This window comes from Dipodomys ordii, unplaced genomic scaffold (assembly GCF_000151885.1).
Source record: "Dipodomys ordii isolate 6190 unplaced genomic scaffold, Dord_2.0 Scaffold28, whole genome shotgun sequence".
NCBI classification, from domain to species: domain Eukaryota; kingdom Metazoa; phylum Chordata; class Mammalia; order Rodentia; family Heteromyidae; genus Dipodomys; species Dipodomys ordii.
In genome coordinates this window covers 11343795-11361419 of record NW_012267244.1, presented here as the reverse complement: position 1 = coordinate 11361419, position 17625 = coordinate 11343795, and the positions used below count along the sequence as shown (strand labels likewise).

Below are 17625 nucleotides of genomic sequence, written 5' to 3'. Positions count from 1 at the left end.
CTCAGGCTTGGCATGGACGAACCTTCTAGCAGCATTACCCATGGGTCATGATAAAGATCTTTCTAAACAAGTAAGCCTAGACCTTTGCTATCTCTGATCCTCAAGGTTGCAGAAGCAGAGCCAGTGTCATACACTGTCACTGACGACAAGACAGTGTTGGATGTAACAATTCTTCATGTGAGTTCTGACACTCGGGACTTTCAGTGTATCTATTTACTGAACCAGCTGGGAATTATACATACAATTGACTATGTATGTAAATCTGGCTCCGCAGAAATAGGAAAGGACTATAAGCCTGAAATCACTTATTATAGAACCTGCAATAGCCTAGGAGCACAAAAAGTCATGTTTCTCCTGATCTCCAGTTCAAAGTCTCCACTTTGGTTTCTACCTCAACACTGCTAGCAGAGAAAGAGAGAAGAAAGAAGACAAACTCAACAAGAACAGGAAGAAAACATCACTTTTTATTATGTTACTTTTCTTACTAAGGTATTTTAAAAACACTTAAGATACAGCGTTAGCCAAGAACCCCCTGGTTCCTGGAAACTCTTTTCCCCTAAATGCCACCCTCCCTTTGGGATGTGGCTTCACCACCTCAGCTGGCCCTGACTCTGGGTGACACTCCCTGGTGCTATCCGACAATCATGCCACTGTCTTACCATGTTTCCTGAAAACGGTTTTCAAATAGCAGCCTTCCAAGTTTATTTGCCAAGTGATCTCACATTTAAAATATTTTTTCTTAGAAAAATGATTAGCGTCTGGAGTAGATCATAAAATTTCCTGATTCCATGACAAAGTATAGAAACAAAAGTGACGCTATCAAGACAAAACACTGGGTTGGTGATAGTGAAAGCTACTTCCCAGGTAGACACATAAACAAGGGAGATGTCTTTGTAAAGATACAGAAAAAAGTCTAGTCCACCCTAGGATGGATTTTTCTATTAATCACAATTTGTCTAAGTTTATAATAAACACTATTGTAAATATGCTATTTTTGGTTCCTTCTTTTCTCCCCTCCTCCCTCTTTTCCTCTTTTTGTTCATTGAACCCCCAGGAATATAGTGAAAATGATCACAAAAACTTTCTCTAAGTTAAGCAGAGCTTTTGCACTCAAGGCTAGTATTCTTGACTTGAACCACATCTCCACTCTGCACTTTTTATGGTTAACTGGAGATAAAGAGTTTCACTGATGGGGCTGGGAAGGTGGCTCAGTGGTAGAGTGCTTGCCTTGCATGCATGAGGCCCTGGGTTCGATTCCTCAGCACCACATAAACAGAAAAAGCCAGAAATGGCGCTGTGGTTCAAGCAGTAGAGCGCTTGCCTTGAGCTGAAGAGCTGAGAGACAGCGCCTAGGCCCAGAGTTCAGGTCCACGGCCGACAAAAAAAAAAAAAAAAAGTTTCACTGACTGTCCTGCCCAGGCTGGCTTTGAACCTCTATCCTCCAATCTCAGTCTCCTGAGTAGCTATGAGTACAGGTGTGAACCACTGGCGGCACTCACCCATTTCATTTCTTTACTGCCAATTAATTACATTGCCAAGGTTTCTTGGGGGTAGGAAAGGAGGTGTAGAGCATCATCTTATATTTGACTATACCCCTGACCATGCATACACAGTCTTTAAAAAGAAAATAGTCTCTAATAATTTTGTGTATCATACAGCTCTTTCCCCCTCCTGTTCTTCCAAAAGAAGATTCTTCCTTCTTTTTTTTTTTTTTGTTGGTCGTGGGGCTGGAACTCTGGGCCTGGGCGCTGTCCCTCAGCTCTTCCGCTCAAGGCAAGCGCTCTACCACTTGAGCTACAGCGCCACTTCCGGTTTTCTGGTGGTTTATTGGAGATAGGAGCCTCACAGTCTCTCCTGCCTGGGCTGGCTTTGAACTGCGATCCTTAGATCTCAGCCTCCTGAGTAGCTAGGATTACAGGCATGAGCCACCAGTGCCCGGCCTCTTCCTTCTTTTTAAAATTCCTATAAGGTCAGAGATTACAGAAAGGGAACAAAAATAATTATCTTAGATTTTCCTTTAGCTCAGTCTGAAATTTGCTATAAGAGCTATTCCTCAAGATTGGCATACATAAAATGTGCCAAAATTAAAAAAATTAACATTTACTAACTTAAGTCAATGAAATAACTTAAAAGGTAATCATGATTATGACAAAGTTAAAAAAATATGAGGCAAAGAATTCTGAATCACTGTCAAACTTTAAATTTGGTCATTTTTCTGATTTCACTTACATGAAAACATTTTAATGATAAAGTATTGATGTTAAATTGATCTTAACTGGTAGTCTACATTATAATCAATATGTACCATTTTACTATTAGCTATAGATTTTATACTATACTATAGATTTTAAATCTAACAGCTGGTAGCTAAAAAAAATTCAAAAGGAAGTACAAATGGGTAACTTATTTTCAAAGATGAAGGCCCCGATTTAAGAAAAATAAAAACTTTTCTATCATACTTCCTTTTTTCCTGGTGACAATGAGTATAGTCTGTACAATATTTCAAGAAGTTCCTACTACAAATCCAAAGACAAAAAAGCCCCAAGAGCAAGGTTAATAATGGAAATGCCAATGGACTGCAATTAAAAGAGCTGTTTTTGGGCTGGGAAGGTGGCTCAGTGGTAGAGCGCTTGCCTTGCATGCATGAGGCCCTGGGTTCGATTCCTCAGCACCACATAAGCAAAAAAGAAAAAAGCCAGAAGTGGCGCTGTGGCTCAAGTGGTAGAGCGCTAGCCTTGAACTGAAGAGCTGAGGGACAGCGCCCAGGCCCAGAGTTCAGGCCCCACGACTGGACCAAAAAAAATTAAAAAAAAAAAAAAAAAAAGAGCTGTTTTTGGGTGTCAGTTTTACTACTGCATACAAAGCTGCAGGATGAGAACATAAAGGCTTCTATAGTCATACAGTCATGTGTCACTTGGCAACAGGTATAGGATCTCAGAAATGCCTCATTAGGCGATTTCATCACTGTGAGAACCTCATACAGTATCCTTACTCAAACTAAGGTGGCTATAACCTCTCTAGTCATATAGTCTTACAGAACCCATTATATGTACCAGAATGTTCCTCTCTTTACTCAAGGTCACTGATATATTTCAGGAACAAAAATTCTAGCAATCATGTTTACTCTTTCTAGTTCACAAGCTTGAAAATTAAAAAAAAAATCCATATCCCGTTTCACTCTTCTTAATATATGTATGTTCCAAGAATTTAGTGAGAACTTGTCTCTAAAAAAACCACGCGGGGCTGGGAAGGTGGCTCAGTGGTAGAGCGCTTGTCTTGCAAGCATGAGGCCCTGGGTTTGATTCCTCAGCACCACATAAGCAAAAAGAAAAAAGCTGGAAGTGGCACTGTGGCTCAAGTGGTAGAGCACTAGCCTTGAGCTGAAGAGCTGAAGGACAGCGCCCAGGCCCAGAGTTCAGGCCCCACGACCAGATGAAAAAAAAAAAAGATGGATAGCTGAACGCATATCTTTTCCTGGTTTTGAGATGGAAAGCATGGAATTCACCTGATGACTAGTAGTGACAGCTAGCTAATGGGGCCGTGGCAGCCTGAACCCAGAGTTCAGTCCCCAAGACTGGACCAAAAAAGAAGAAGAAGAAGAAAAAAAAAACCTGCGCCATTAGTTATGTGGACCTTAAAAAAGGGAAATGACTGGTATATATTATACCAAAGTCCATCACCTCATATCAGAAAGGCAAATAAGATTTCAACTGATTTTTTAAAAAAAGTATAAAGTATTAGATGAAGTTGGCCTGTAATTCTAGCTACGTAGGAGACTGAGATCAGGAGCATTATGTTTCAAAACCAGCCACGGCAGGAAGTCCATGAGATTTCATATCCAATTAACCAACAAAATGTAGACTAGAAGTGTGGCTCAAGTGGTAGAGCACCAATCATGAACAAGCAAGCTGAGCATGAAGCTGAGATTAAGCCCTAGTACTAGCAAAGAAAAAAAATTAAATGTATTTTTGACTATTCAGTACAATTATGAAAAAAATACTAACCTAAGATACTTACCTAAAAATACTTACCTAAGATAGCACATTACTATTCCATGGAAAGATGCTCATATAACTTATCATAAAACAAGCTGTTATATACTTAATTATGTATCAAAGTTAGGCAGTATGATTTGTAAAGGAAAAACAAAATTCAAAAATTGATACTGTATGTATAATTGGTCACACAATCAGATCTCAACTAACAGACTAACACTGCACTTACATAGATATTTTGCTTAATAAACATGAAAAAATTTGCTTTTGTTATTAAACACACTAATTTTTTCTTTGGAGCTAAATACTCTGTAGCACAGCTAGAAAATTTACCTGATTTAAAATTAGTTTTTCTTTCAGCAACTCCGTTGCTTCTTTGTATAATATTAATTCAAGATACTTACTTCAGAATAAAGAAAGCTTAGCAAATGAACTTCTGGATTATAAACAGTTTCTCATTAAAATGCAAAGACAAATGGTGTTCATATGCTAGTTTATTCATCTTATTATTTAGGGATAACATGATGACAGCTGTCAATAACCAATTATAATACCAGAAAATTCAAAGAAAAAAATTTTGCAGACCATGCTTTTGCATTTAATTCTAAAAGGTATTATCTCATTTTCATATACCAGGCTGAAAGACAATTTAGACGATTTCTTTGCTAATTTTTGCTTACTGCTGAAGGAAAGATGGTTTCCAATATACTTTAAATACTTGATTCATATTCATCATTGATAGAAAAGAGAAGGAAGATGAGGAAGTAGGAAGACAGAGAAAATGCCACATGGATTCAAGAGTTGAGATAACTGACAGTAAAATATCTATCTGTTCTTTGGTTAGCAAAGTGAAGAGGGGAAAGTATTGCATACATGATAGATACACACTAGCATTCTAAAGCAGGAGACAAGAATGTCAAGAGTGTATTCTTCCCCCACTGCCAGATGGAAGGGCTATTATTATAAATGAAAGGCAGCAGTAGTGGATGCCAGGCACTTTTGTTGTGTGCCAGGTTCTGAAGTCCAGATGTAAGCAGGTTACCCCTGGGACAGGACAGGCTTCAGCTCCCGCAGCAGAACAGAACCAATCACAGTTTTCTCAGTGTTGATGATAAGCTGGGCTGTGGAGCCTTCCTTCAGTTCCACTGTGACCAGCATCAATGACCCACTGTGCACAGTTTTAGCTGCAAACCTGGAAGAAAAAAAGAGAGACCTTTTATCAGGGCAGGGCAGGGAAGGAGGAGACAATATAAATTCAAATAGTTTGAAGTAACTCTTTTTTTTTTGTCTTGAATGAATTTATTGAGGGTTCCTTACTGCCAAAACCTCAAAGCCAGTTATTGAAAAATCAGTAAGTTGTCTAGTCTATGCTTACCCTAAGCAGGTAGATGTAGTGTATTAGAAAAAAACCCAAAAAACAGAATAAGAAAAAGAAGCCTATTTAAATTATTTCTGAACCATAGCTGCATGTGGATAATTCTTCATTATGGTAGATTTGGGAAGCACTCATTTACTTGGTGTTCAACATGTCTCTATGCACAGGCCCCATAAAATAAGCAAGTTTATTTTTATTTTTAAAACATGTTAAGAACAGGTACTGCTCTCAAAGAGCTTGAAATTTGAATTCCTCATATGTTAAAATGATTATGCAAGAAGTTAGATAATTTTATGTACATTATAAAATTCTTACTCGCAATGAATTCACTCATGTAAAAATATTCAAATTCCCTCTCTAATGCTAATGATGATATTAGACAAAATCACATGACAGTGAAGTACAACCTCACACTCTCTCCTTCCCCTCTTCTCCCTAAATAAATATATATATATATATATTATATATATATATAAATATAATGAAGAAACTTGAGGTCTAATGTGTTGTTAGTAAATTCCAAGACATGAAGAACCTGCTAATTGCAAGGAATTAAAAGCAAACCTAGCCTTTTAAGCACTACAATTAACTTGCCTAAAAAGCAGACCCTGTAAGTCCTCCTATTCCATTCTGCTTGCACAGTTGAGCCCTCAGATGGAAGGAAGAGGATGAGAGCCTCCCTTGCCTCCCTTTTCCACATGGAGCATGTCCCACATATTTTTGGGAGGAGGGAGTCTGATTGCAGGGATGACTGGAGAAAAACAAAGTTGCTGCACATGAGCTTTTGAAAACACTAACAAGTGCAAAGCAGGTCTGTGACCTGCTGTGACCCCACTTTGCAGGGCCAATCCCCTTTCCCCTTTCTGTATGACACGTGTCTGAATCTGAGCCATCTGCCTCAATTTGCGCAACATCTTCAGCCACAATGGCACCCAGTTAGCCCTGACAACAGCTCACAATACATAAAAATAAAACTGCGCTGACAGCACACTGTGGACTATTCAAGAGCAAACCAACTGGTCAGTGTCTCATGTCTGACAATTAGCTTGGGCCTTGCACAGAGCCTGCGGTGTCCTCAGGGATCTGTTTAATTACCATCAACATAAAAGAGGGAGTTTATCAGGAGACACTCAGAAAAACTTCACTCCTGACTTAATTAAAATATTAGCCACTTAAGCAGGAAGCAGATTCTCTTTAAATGAAAAGTAATTTCTTTTTTGGGTTAAAAAATGACATCAAGATCTTATAATATGTTAAATTCTTAAAAAAATCCAAATGAAACATTTTTTTGGTCTAAATAGAATCATGAAAATCAGTGTTCAAACAGCAAGTAGAATAATGCAATAAAAGCAAAACAAATATGGTAATCTTATTCAATTAAAATATTAACCATACTTTGAAGTTGTATTTTAAAGCATTACCCAGTAGGATGTCAAGCAAGTACATTTATAAAACTTTCTGCTCATCTATTTGTTATTGTTTTCAAACACACTGAAACTTGCAAGGACAAACTAACTGTAAATAACTAGTATGGGAACAAAACTCATACCAATGTTTTTACTGTAACCTGCTTACATCTGGACTTCAGATGTACAAATCTCACAAGAGATTAGGAACTCTGTACCTCAATTTCATCTTTAAGAGAATACAAAGATCGTCAGCCTTCAAACATCCTCCCTTATCTGTCACTCTTTGCAGGTTTATTCATTTCTCTTGTCTAAAATTTTAGGGTTCTTCTGCTTTCATAGAAGAATACAGTTTCTGTATTTCTGTTAATGCCATCAAAGGATATGAAGGCACTATGTTCCCACAGATTTGGTCATTACACCTGCAATTCTTTCTGACAGGGTTGTAATTATGTCAACAATAGTCTCATTCGGCCTTTTATTTATTTAACACTTCTGCCTTGAGACCATAGAGAAGATTATGTCTGAATAGAAACACAGAGGCAATGTTTTAATTTCTAGGTTGAATAGCCCCAAGGCACATTTTGTTCCTTTTGTATTAAAAACTTAAGATTCAATATTACCAATAATACAAACTAGGTAAAGATAAACGTCAGTTTTGATGTCAGTATGTTTACAGAGATTAAAATCAGAATATCAGACATGTTTCTGAAATCCTATTATTACAACACTATCTGTGCTATAATGATTAAAGGCACATTTTTTCCACTGTAGTGGACTTACTAATAAGCAAGTCATCCTAGCAACAAAATCTAACTGGTGCAAAGCTTTCTAACTATTCTGGTGGGCATACCTGGTGGAAGCAGTGCTTTAAAGCAGACCAGGAGACCAGACACCCTGACAATCTCATTTCACAGTTCAAAAGGATGTATTTAATTGAAACACAGCAGGATTACAAATGATTTGTTTGGGTCCATGGAAAGTAAAAGTCACTCCCCAAAAGTTATTAATCATTTCACTTCTGAACAAGTAACGTTTTAGTATACCTTTAAAAAGACAGTTATAGAGAGTACTAGCTAGTAAACCATAACCAGTAAGTTTCTGCATGTAAGAAATCTTGATTATAAATATTGATTTACTAAATTCAATGACATCAGAGCCTCTATGCTTGGTCTCAAAAATTTCAGAAGCACAGAAGTTTTTGATCACTGTAATGATAATAACAGCTACTGTTTATTAAGTGTTTGCATGTGACTGATGGTCAGTTCTAAGTATGTCACTTGCATTATTTCATTTGACCATATTAGGCAGGTCACTAATGAGAAATGAAGAACTGGAGTCCATAGAAGTTGAGGTACTTGGTCAGGGACACAGAGCCAGTGAAAAGTGAAGTAGGAATTCAAACCTAAGCACTGACTCCAGATCACACACATTCTCTTAATATTAACATTTGTTTTTATTAGTCAACAGATAAATCATGTTTTTCCCTATTTATTTAATAAATGTATAACTTATTTTTGTTCTATACACAAACTTGGAAGGAAAATTTTTCCCTGCAAAATTTGCATGTTGATCTTTTTGTATTCTGTGACTCATGCATCTTGCTGTATTTTTATAATCCCTGCCCTTAAGATTAAAAAAAATTAAATAATAGCCACTCTCTCAAAAGCCACCAGTAACGAAAATTATAAAAACCTTTTGAATGGAGCTATAATCTGGGAGGGGCTGGTGGGAGGCCAATCAACCTCGAAACCAGATGCACAAAAATGAGAACAAATACATGAATGACAGTTAAAGATGTATTGCCTATGTATGATGGGTTCCACGTTGTTATAAGGCAACCATCTAGATATTTTTCTTTAAGTTTTCATTTCATTCTACCACTAAGCACTGCTATCTTATGGTCATCATCTGAGAAGGCGAAAGTATTTAGATAGATCTATATGTCATCTTTATAAATGTCTATTATTTCTAATAACTAACATTAAATTTATTCAATTTTAAGATTTAGAACCAAAAAACTAAGCAAATAAAATATATACATTTTTCTTAAAAGTATATTAACTTCAGAATATGAAGTTAATCAGATAACTTAAATTACACTTCTTTTTAACTTGAAGAACTGTTTATGGGCCATAAATATTCTTTGTTAGAAGGAAAAGATGTCTTGCAACTCAATTGTTCTAACAAGCAAAATGCTAAAAGAACAGGAACATTAAAATACTTATCTGATAGGCTGTTATCAACCAGCAGAGTATTCGCAAACATAAAATTTCTTACAATCAGATTTGCTACACTTAATGCAACAGCTCTAAGACATGCTTTTTCTTCTCTTGGATAGTCTTCCTGGTTTCTGATTTTTCTATTCTGAGTTCAATTTTCTTGTGCTTTCTGTTCTACTGGTTACCAGAAGCTGTGACAATGACCCACTCAGGCTAAAACTTTTTTTTCCTCTTCTCTGTACATGAAGCCTTCAATTACTGCCTGCTGAAGCAGACAGAATCCTATTAGTAAGAAAGACGATCACAAGATGCACTGCCCTGCCCTAGCTGTATAAAAATAATTAGTCCAAAGTTGACAAATGTGTAATGAAGTCACACAATCATTATATGTAAGAAATACTGGTTTGAATAAGCCTCCTAAACATCAATACAAAGCATGGTGATTTGGAGCATTATCTTCAAAAGATTTAAAAATTATAAATCTTTATTGCCTTGATAATATTCAAACAGGCAGAGAATTTGGAAGTCCTGAAAAAATTCTATTTGTTGACTATAGAATTGTATTTTAAAGTGAAGCTCATTATACTACTGAATTCAGAGGGAAAATTTATGTGCGATTAAAGCTTAGAGAATTTATCTAAATGAATAGTTTTCCTCATTTAAAAAACTGCCTGACAATATTGTACTACTTTCTCTATCATTCAGATGAGAAGAGTTAACATAAAAAAATAAAGGATCATCACAATTTAGGACTCTCTACTTTCTATTCTAATTTTTATAAGGTATAAAAAAATTACTCTTTACCCTTGCAGGTCAATGATGCAGTCTCTTTCTTTATATAAGAAAGTTAAAAAAAAATCTAAATGTACTTCCTCAAAGAAGACATAAAACATCCTGGAGCATTTCTGGTTTGTTTTTTGGGTGGAGTGAGTAGGGTTAACAAGAGAAAACCGAATGCAAAACAAACTATTTCATTCTCTTTGATTCCTTCCAAATTTTGTCAATCCAGAATATCTTTCTTTCATTTTTACAGAAAACAGCAATATATTCATATTAGCATAACTGTTGCATTATAAGATGTAATCTCAAAAATGGGGGAATTAAATATAACTTAAATACAGAATGTTTTAAAGTGAAATTAAGCTGTGTAGTTGATTACTTTGGAAACAGCTATGTATTTTTTCTGTGTAAAAATTAACTGAAGCCTGCATTTGTTTTTCAATGAAAGACTGATCAGGCTGTACAGTTCAGTCAGCTAAAAAGCAGTGCTGCCTCCTAGTGGATAATCACTAGCCTGAGAAAAAACTAGATTACTAAAAATGTTCTAAAACTCTTCAATTTTGCTGGAGCCTCAGAATTTTTCAGAGTGCCAGAAAGACCTAAGCCTGATGTTTTTACATCAATAGCTGTTTATACAAAATTTTGTTTTAGGATAGAAGTAGTAGGTTGGCAGTTGTCTCAGAGTTTATAGAAGCAGGGCACCAAGGTATCAAATGATATTTGCTAAGTAAAAACTATTTTATATTATGATATTCCAAAAATACCCAGAATTTAAATCTCCTAGAATTACCAAGGGAAAAAATACAGAAAATATCATCTTAAGAGTCAAGTAATATAAGAACTGAACAAAAGGAAATTTAGGCACTGCATAAAAAAGACTGAATTTGAATTTGTAACCCTCATATTAGCAAAATCCTTAACAAAGGTCCTCAAAAGATAGTGAAAGAAGAAGGCATAATGATATGTTTTAGGCTAGAAAAAGCACAAATACTAGTATTTTCCCTATTAATATATACCCTAATAATCTTTAAGCAGTCTTATAACAGTGAATAATTAGATGAGTTTAAGGCCTAGAAATGAAACAAGTTGTTGTATACTTAACTAAATAACAAAAATTTTATTTTAAACTTGAAATTGTCTTAATCTGTGCTGATAAAAGTTACCATGATTATTAAGGACACACTGTTCAAGTCACAGCACCAGACTTTCCTAATTAGTTAAGAACTTAAGTAACAACAGTAAAACATTTCTTTTACTAATATTGCTTTTATCCACAAGCTATGTATATTCAAAAGTTATAAGTGAAAAAAAAGAACAAATAAACAAATGCCATGATACTAATTAAGATATGAAGGGTGAGTGGGAAGGAATATGACTACTAAATACAAATTAATAATGAAACTTGCTCTAGGATCTTATTAAGATCTAATGTAGAATCATGGAAGAGACAAGGCATCTGTCTTCACAGTGACATCTATCATTGTTCCCTTACATAGGTCCATTTTGAAATGGCAAGATAAGTGTATGATATGAACTCCTTTCCATGATAATACTTACATACAGGTCAGAATTTGTGAATATGGGTTAATACATAAAATGGTTGAGACTACTGAAAGATAAACATATACTTATGGTCCGAGACTCGTGTACTATTGTAACTAACAAACTGTCTTGCAGAGGCAACTAAAAAAAAAATCCCAATTAAGCAATTCACCTGGAGCTAGAAGTGCAGCTCCAGGGTAGAACTTGTGTTTAGTAAGCATAGGATTCTCTAAGCACAAACAAATGAACAAGCAAACAAACAAAAAAGCAAGCAAACTATTTTTTAAGGGAAATAGATAAATATAGGAAAAATATTTTAAGATGTGCCATGAGACTATCATTAGCTCTCGATAATGCAAGTGCAGTCTAGCTGTGGACGTTAGAATATGTGCCTTAGAAACACTTAAGCATTGGCCAAAGGCAGCTTCTGGGACCCTGATCTACATGTGCTGAAGCTAAGCTAAGTTTTAGAGGTGAGTTCCAGGAATCTTCCATGTGATTCTTTACAGGAAAAAAGTTAGAGGTTTTAGAACTACAGAATTTTAGTCTTCTGCTTTTTGGTGATTATAGTACTCAGCACTGTTACCAGGGAACAAGTAATACATTAAAATCAATACTCCTCTGTTTCTACATCACTGAATATGAATCACCTTTATAAATGCTACTGGATTTACCTCAGAGGATCACCATTTTTTTTCTATTCCTATATGAGCTGTTCTGTCTCATCTCCTCCTTTAGAACATATGAATTCTTGACCTTTTTTCCTTTGCAGTCCATTTATATACAGTGTAATGCTGACTATTCTGTCTTTGCATTTACTTTATTTATGGATTAGTTTGTTAGCACTTATATGACACCTTTTAAGACTTTTACAATGCATATCTCATATGTTTTCATATGAATAGCTAACACAATAAATGAAAATATTCAACTACCTATTTAATAAATGTTTATTCCTGTGTCACTCCTCCCTAAGTGATAACTCCAATCTGGAAAGCAACAGGATGGCACCAAAAACCCTAAGGTAGAGCTCAGTAAATATGTTTTGTTCTCAGAGAGAAGCTTCCCAAACAGAAAGGATCTACACAGATAGGAAGCTAATAGTGAGTAATGAATGGTATGCTGTATGGCTTTCTGACTCTATCACTTGTTTAGAAAATAAATACTAAATCATGTAATCTAGGAGTAGATCTGCTTTGTCAATTGATCTTTCCAATTGTTAACTATTTAGAAGAGGTTCTAAGTCTGTGAAGTAAATTCTTGTGTTTTTAAATTGACTTGTTCTTAATGGCAGCCATTTTCTGTTGATGTATTAGGAATATTTTCTATTAATCACCCAATTAAAATTCCTATTACATTATTATTACGTACCTTTGCATATTAACAAAGGTTCACTTCCTAAAATTTCTTATAATAAGTATCCCCCTATGCAGTATTTGATGTAAAAATACTGAATGTTTGGAGAGTATCAGGAATAAACTATTTCAATACTAAACAGTGGGAACTTATTCATTAAATGGTCAAGAAGAATATACTGGTATTTATAAATACCAGTAACTGCTACTTCATTTTAAATGAAAAGCACTAACACAGACCCTATAAACAATTGTTTGTTCTCATTGCTATGAGCACAAAGGTATAGACAATGGTATATAGAGATAATAACAATGTGAATTATTTTGATATAGAAAATACAACTATTATGGTATTTATGATTTGGAAACTTTCTAAAATTAAGAAAATTATTAGAACTATACTTTATCAATAAAAGTAAATAAGCTACCTTCAATTAAGTTTGATTGGAACTAAGAAGAGAGTACAAACTACTCTTAAGAAATGCCGGGCGCCGGTGGCTCATGCCTGTAATTCTAGCTACTCAGGAGGCTGAGATCTGAGGATTGTGGTTCAAAGTCAGCCCTGGCAAGAAAGTCCTTGCCCGTGAGACTCTTATCTCCAATAAACCACTAGAAAACTGGAAGTGGCCCTGTGGCTTAAGCGGTAAAGGGCTTGCCTTGAGCTGAAGAGTGCAAGGATAGCACCCAAGCCCAGAGTTCAAGCCCCATGACTGACAAAAAAAATAAAAGAAAGAAATATAGGGGATTGGGTACCGGTGACTCACACCTCTAATCCTAGCTACTCAGGAGGCTGAGATCTGAGGATCATGGTTCAAAGCCAGCCTGGGCAGGAAAGTCTGTGAGACTCTTATCTCCAATTAACCACGAGAAAACCGGAAATGATGCTCAAGTGGTAGAGTGCTCACCATGGAGGTGAAGAACTCACATCCAGAGTTCAAACCCCATGAGACAAAAAATATAAACAAACAAACAAAAAAAACAAATAAATAAATGGGGCTGGGAATGTGGCTTAGTGGTAGAATGCTTGCCTAGCATGAATGGAGCCTTGGGTTCGATTCCTCAGTATCATATAAACGGAAAAGGCCAGAAGTGCTGACGCTGTGGCTCAAGTAATAGAGTGCTACCCTTGAGGAAAAGAAGATCAAGGATAGTGCCCAGGCCCTGAGTGGAAGCCTGAGGACTGGCAAAAAAAGAAATGTAGGTATTCTATTCATGTTTGACTCTGTTTGAGCTCTTCCTCTAAATACAGAGCCAAAAAAGCAGCCACTAATGATGGAGCTAGAAATTTATCAAGACACCTAATATATGTGTGAGGATCACTGTATAGAAAGTTTTAGAGTGTCATCTCTGAATTCTAGAGTTAAACATAGATGGTTCTGAGTTATGTTTCTCCTCTGTATTAGCATAGATAATTAAGAATTAACTGTAGGAATTTTAATTTAAATAATTTTAATTACTTGTATAGATATTAAGACATTCAGGCAAACTATGCAATAGCAAGTATACAATTATGCTAGATATCCTTTCTAGTCTAGTCTTCCAGTAGGGAAATGCTTTCATATTATCTAATAGTTTTGAGAACATCTTTTGAGTTTCTTCTCCTTTTCCTTTTTTATTCTTATTGGTACAAAGTCTTGAATGCTAGGCCTTGCTTATTAATTTTTTTTGGTCAACGCTGGTGCAATACTACTTAAGTCACATCTCTACTATCACCTTTTTGCTGGTTAACTGGATATAAAGAATCTTGAGGAAGACAAGAGTCTAGGAAGACAAACCTCAATTCTCAGATCTCAGCCTCCTGAGTAGCTAGTATTATAGGTGTGTGAGCTACTGGTGCCTAGCTGAGGTTTTTTTTTCCTTCTAAAGAACAAAAGATTGTTATTATTTTTATTTATTTATTTATTTTTTGGGTCTGGTCGTGGGGCCTGAACTCTGGGCCTGGGCGTTGTCCCTCAGCTCTTCAGCTCAAGGCTAGTGCTCTACCACTTGAGCCACAGCACCACTTCCGGCTTTTTCCTTTTTGCTTCTGTGGTGCTGAGGAATAGAACCCAGGGCCTCAGGCATGCAAGGCAAGCGATCTACCACTGAGCCACCTTCCCAGCCCTTGTTATTGTTTTTAAAAAAGTAAAAAATAAAACAACTGTCCTTCCTAATGATCTACATACTAAACAGAGACTAAACTACAAGTTTCAACATAAACAATGGCTTTCCTATGTTTTTTGTGCATTACGAAAAATAGCAAAACAAGACTGTAGGCTGAGATCTGAGGACTGTAATTCAAAGCCAGCCCAGGTAGCAAAGTCTATGAGACTTTTATTTTCAATTAACCACCAGAAAACCAGAGTAGCGCTGTGGCGCAAAGTGCTAGAGCACTAGTCTTGCACAAAAAAGTTCAGGGACAGTGCCCCAGCCCTGAGTTCAAGCCCCTGAGTTCAGTGCCCCAGGATTGCAGTGTTAAGGGATACCTGATGCATCAGGTCAACTGTCATACTGAATAAGCCAAAAGTTGGAGTTGATGAATAAACAATTTGATCTTGTATTATTTCAATAATTCTGAGGATTTATAAATAAGGTAGCTTTTGAGTGAGAAAATCATATAGGGAAGCCAAGTATTTAAGTAGAAAAAAACCCAGAACACTTAGATCAAATTCTTTTTTTTTTTTAACTTTTACTGAGAAAGCTTCTGCTTAATTTTTCCCATTTGAATAAAATTAACTGATAGGTAAGTTAAATTTACACGGTAATACCAGTATGATGACCATTCACTCTCCTAGGCATCTCTACACAAACAGATATGGAAATTAAAGCCCATAAGAAGAAATATTAGTTTGTCCCAATATAGGGCTGGGCCTTACCACCCTGGTACTTTTTGCATATAGAGTTTTGGCTGTTCCTTAATTAAAAAAAAAAGTTTTTAAGGTCTATAGGGTAAAGATATTTTTAACAGCACAAGTATACCACAAAATTATTTGATGCAATGATTCCCTTTAGCCCATAGAGTTGACTATGCAAAAATCATGTGGTTAAGCGATAAATCTTCATTTTAATTAAAAAATACTGGCACTAATAAGAATATGAAGAAAGCAAACATGATAATCATATTTGTGACTTGGATCTCATGCTTCTGATGCTTAGTGGTACAGAAAGTTCTGGTCTGAAAAGAGAAGCTGTACTTAGTCCATGATAGTTGTCTAGCAACTCCCCATGAAGGCTTGCTTAGGGAACTTCTTTGCAAAGGAAGTCTCTGTTGTATTTAAAACTTCCTTTCAATTGGAAAAAAAAAGGTGAGTCTAACTCCACTAATTTATAAGAAGTTGTTCAATTTTCAGTTTTTTAACTACTTTCAATTAAGTATTGAAATTAATTTAGAATATCTAAAGATCTACTGGATCTGGCAAGAATAAAATAAAACCTCAACTGATTCATGGAAGGCATCTTGACAAATTTACCAAGTCAGCTGGGCACTGGTGGCTCATGTTTGTAATCCTAGCTACTCAGGAGGCTGGGATCTGAGGATCAAGGTGCAAGGCCAGCCTAGACTTTCCCTCAGGCAGGAAAGTCTATGTGACCCTCATTTCTAATTAACCACAAAAATATGAAAGAGATGTGGGTCAAGTGGAACAGTACAATAAGCCTTGGGCAAAAAAAAAAAAAAAAAAGCTCAGAGCCTGCACCGGTGGCTCACGCCTATAATCCTAGCTACTCAGGAGGCTGAGATCTGAGGATCACGGTTCAAAGCCAGGGCAAGGAAAGTCCGTGAGACTTTTATCCCCAATAAACTACTAGAAAACTGGAAGTGGCTCTGTGGCTCAAGTGGTAGACACTCCCCTTGAGCTGAAGAGCTGAGGAATAGCGTCCAAGCCCAGACTTCAAGCCCCACAACCAACCAAAAAAAAAAAAAAAAGCTCAGAGATGGTGCCCAGGTCCTAATTTCAAGCCTCAGGACTGGCACAAAAAAAAAAAAAAACAAGGTAAAACAACAACAACAACAAAATTAGCAAGCTATATGAAAATGTGGATGTACTCTGTATTTCAGGAAAAGTCAAACCAATGTAATATACTATAAAATGAAGAAGGGCTTTAACCCCAAACCCATCAACCAAATACTAATGAGAAAAAAAAAGGGAGGTACATTCATGTTTAAAGATTATTAGGAAATTAAATTTTATGTACTTGTACAAGTTCTCCTCATGAAATGAGACCTACCTGTGTATATTATCTTGGCCAGAAGGCACTGGGCCGACGTTGGCCACATTCACAACCTTTTGAAGGATCATGGAGGGAGTGAAATTCTGTGGTGCAGTGATGACCACAGCAGAGGTTTCATTCATTCCTGTTAACATTCCTGCAAAAGCAAAAGAAGACTTGGATTTACTGATTTCTTCATGAAAATCAATCAATTTTAAGCTCAGAGCCAAAGTTCTACTTGGTAAAAATGTCTTCTTCCCATTATTATTATTATTTTCCATTCATTCAAAGATGACTACATATTGCTTTTGAAGACGAAGCAAAGTGATTCTAATAACTAGTATCATTACATGATGCACAGCTTCAATGTGACAAACTCCAAGTTTTCAAGGGACGCTTCAGGTGCCTAATGAAAGGAGCTGCCTAATTGTATCTGCCTAATGAAAAGAACTAGAATTGTTGAAAAGACACAAAATGAAATTTCCAAAGCAACAAGTTTGAAAACAGGAAAAAAAGTAAATCGAAAAAAAAACATCCTAGAGACATTTCAAGCAGTATTTTAAAAAGAAACCAGGTGAAGAACAATTATAACCAGAACACTATAGTTGACAAAGACACACCATTAACACCAGAATCTCATATGAACTGTTTGGGAAACAAATTCAACAGCAAACAGAACATTTGGAAAATATGTTGAAGTTCAGTGACAAGAATTTAATTAAATAAAATAAGCACAATAAATGTCATATTTGGAGCTGTCAC

The 17625-nt window shown here is 36.0% G+C and overlaps 1 protein-coding gene across 1 annotated transcript in view; it reads right to left on the bottom strand.

The window, feature by feature from the left end:
• Nucleotides 1-4471: 4471 nt before the first annotated feature.
• The window catches only part of Ap3b1 (adaptor-related protein complex 3, beta 1 subunit), a 245036-nt gene continuing 231882 nt past the window's right edge, over nt 4472-17625 (bottom strand). Inside the window, exons 25-26 of the mRNA XM_013015820.1 lie at nt 16882-17020; nt 4472-5187 (exon numbers count right to left, since the gene is read on the bottom strand). Coding sequence (XP_012871274.1) covers nt 5034-5187; nt 16882-17020 — 293 coding nt within the window. The 3' untranslated portion in view covers nt 4472-5033. The remainder of the gene's footprint in view (nt 5188-16881; nt 17021-17625) is intronic.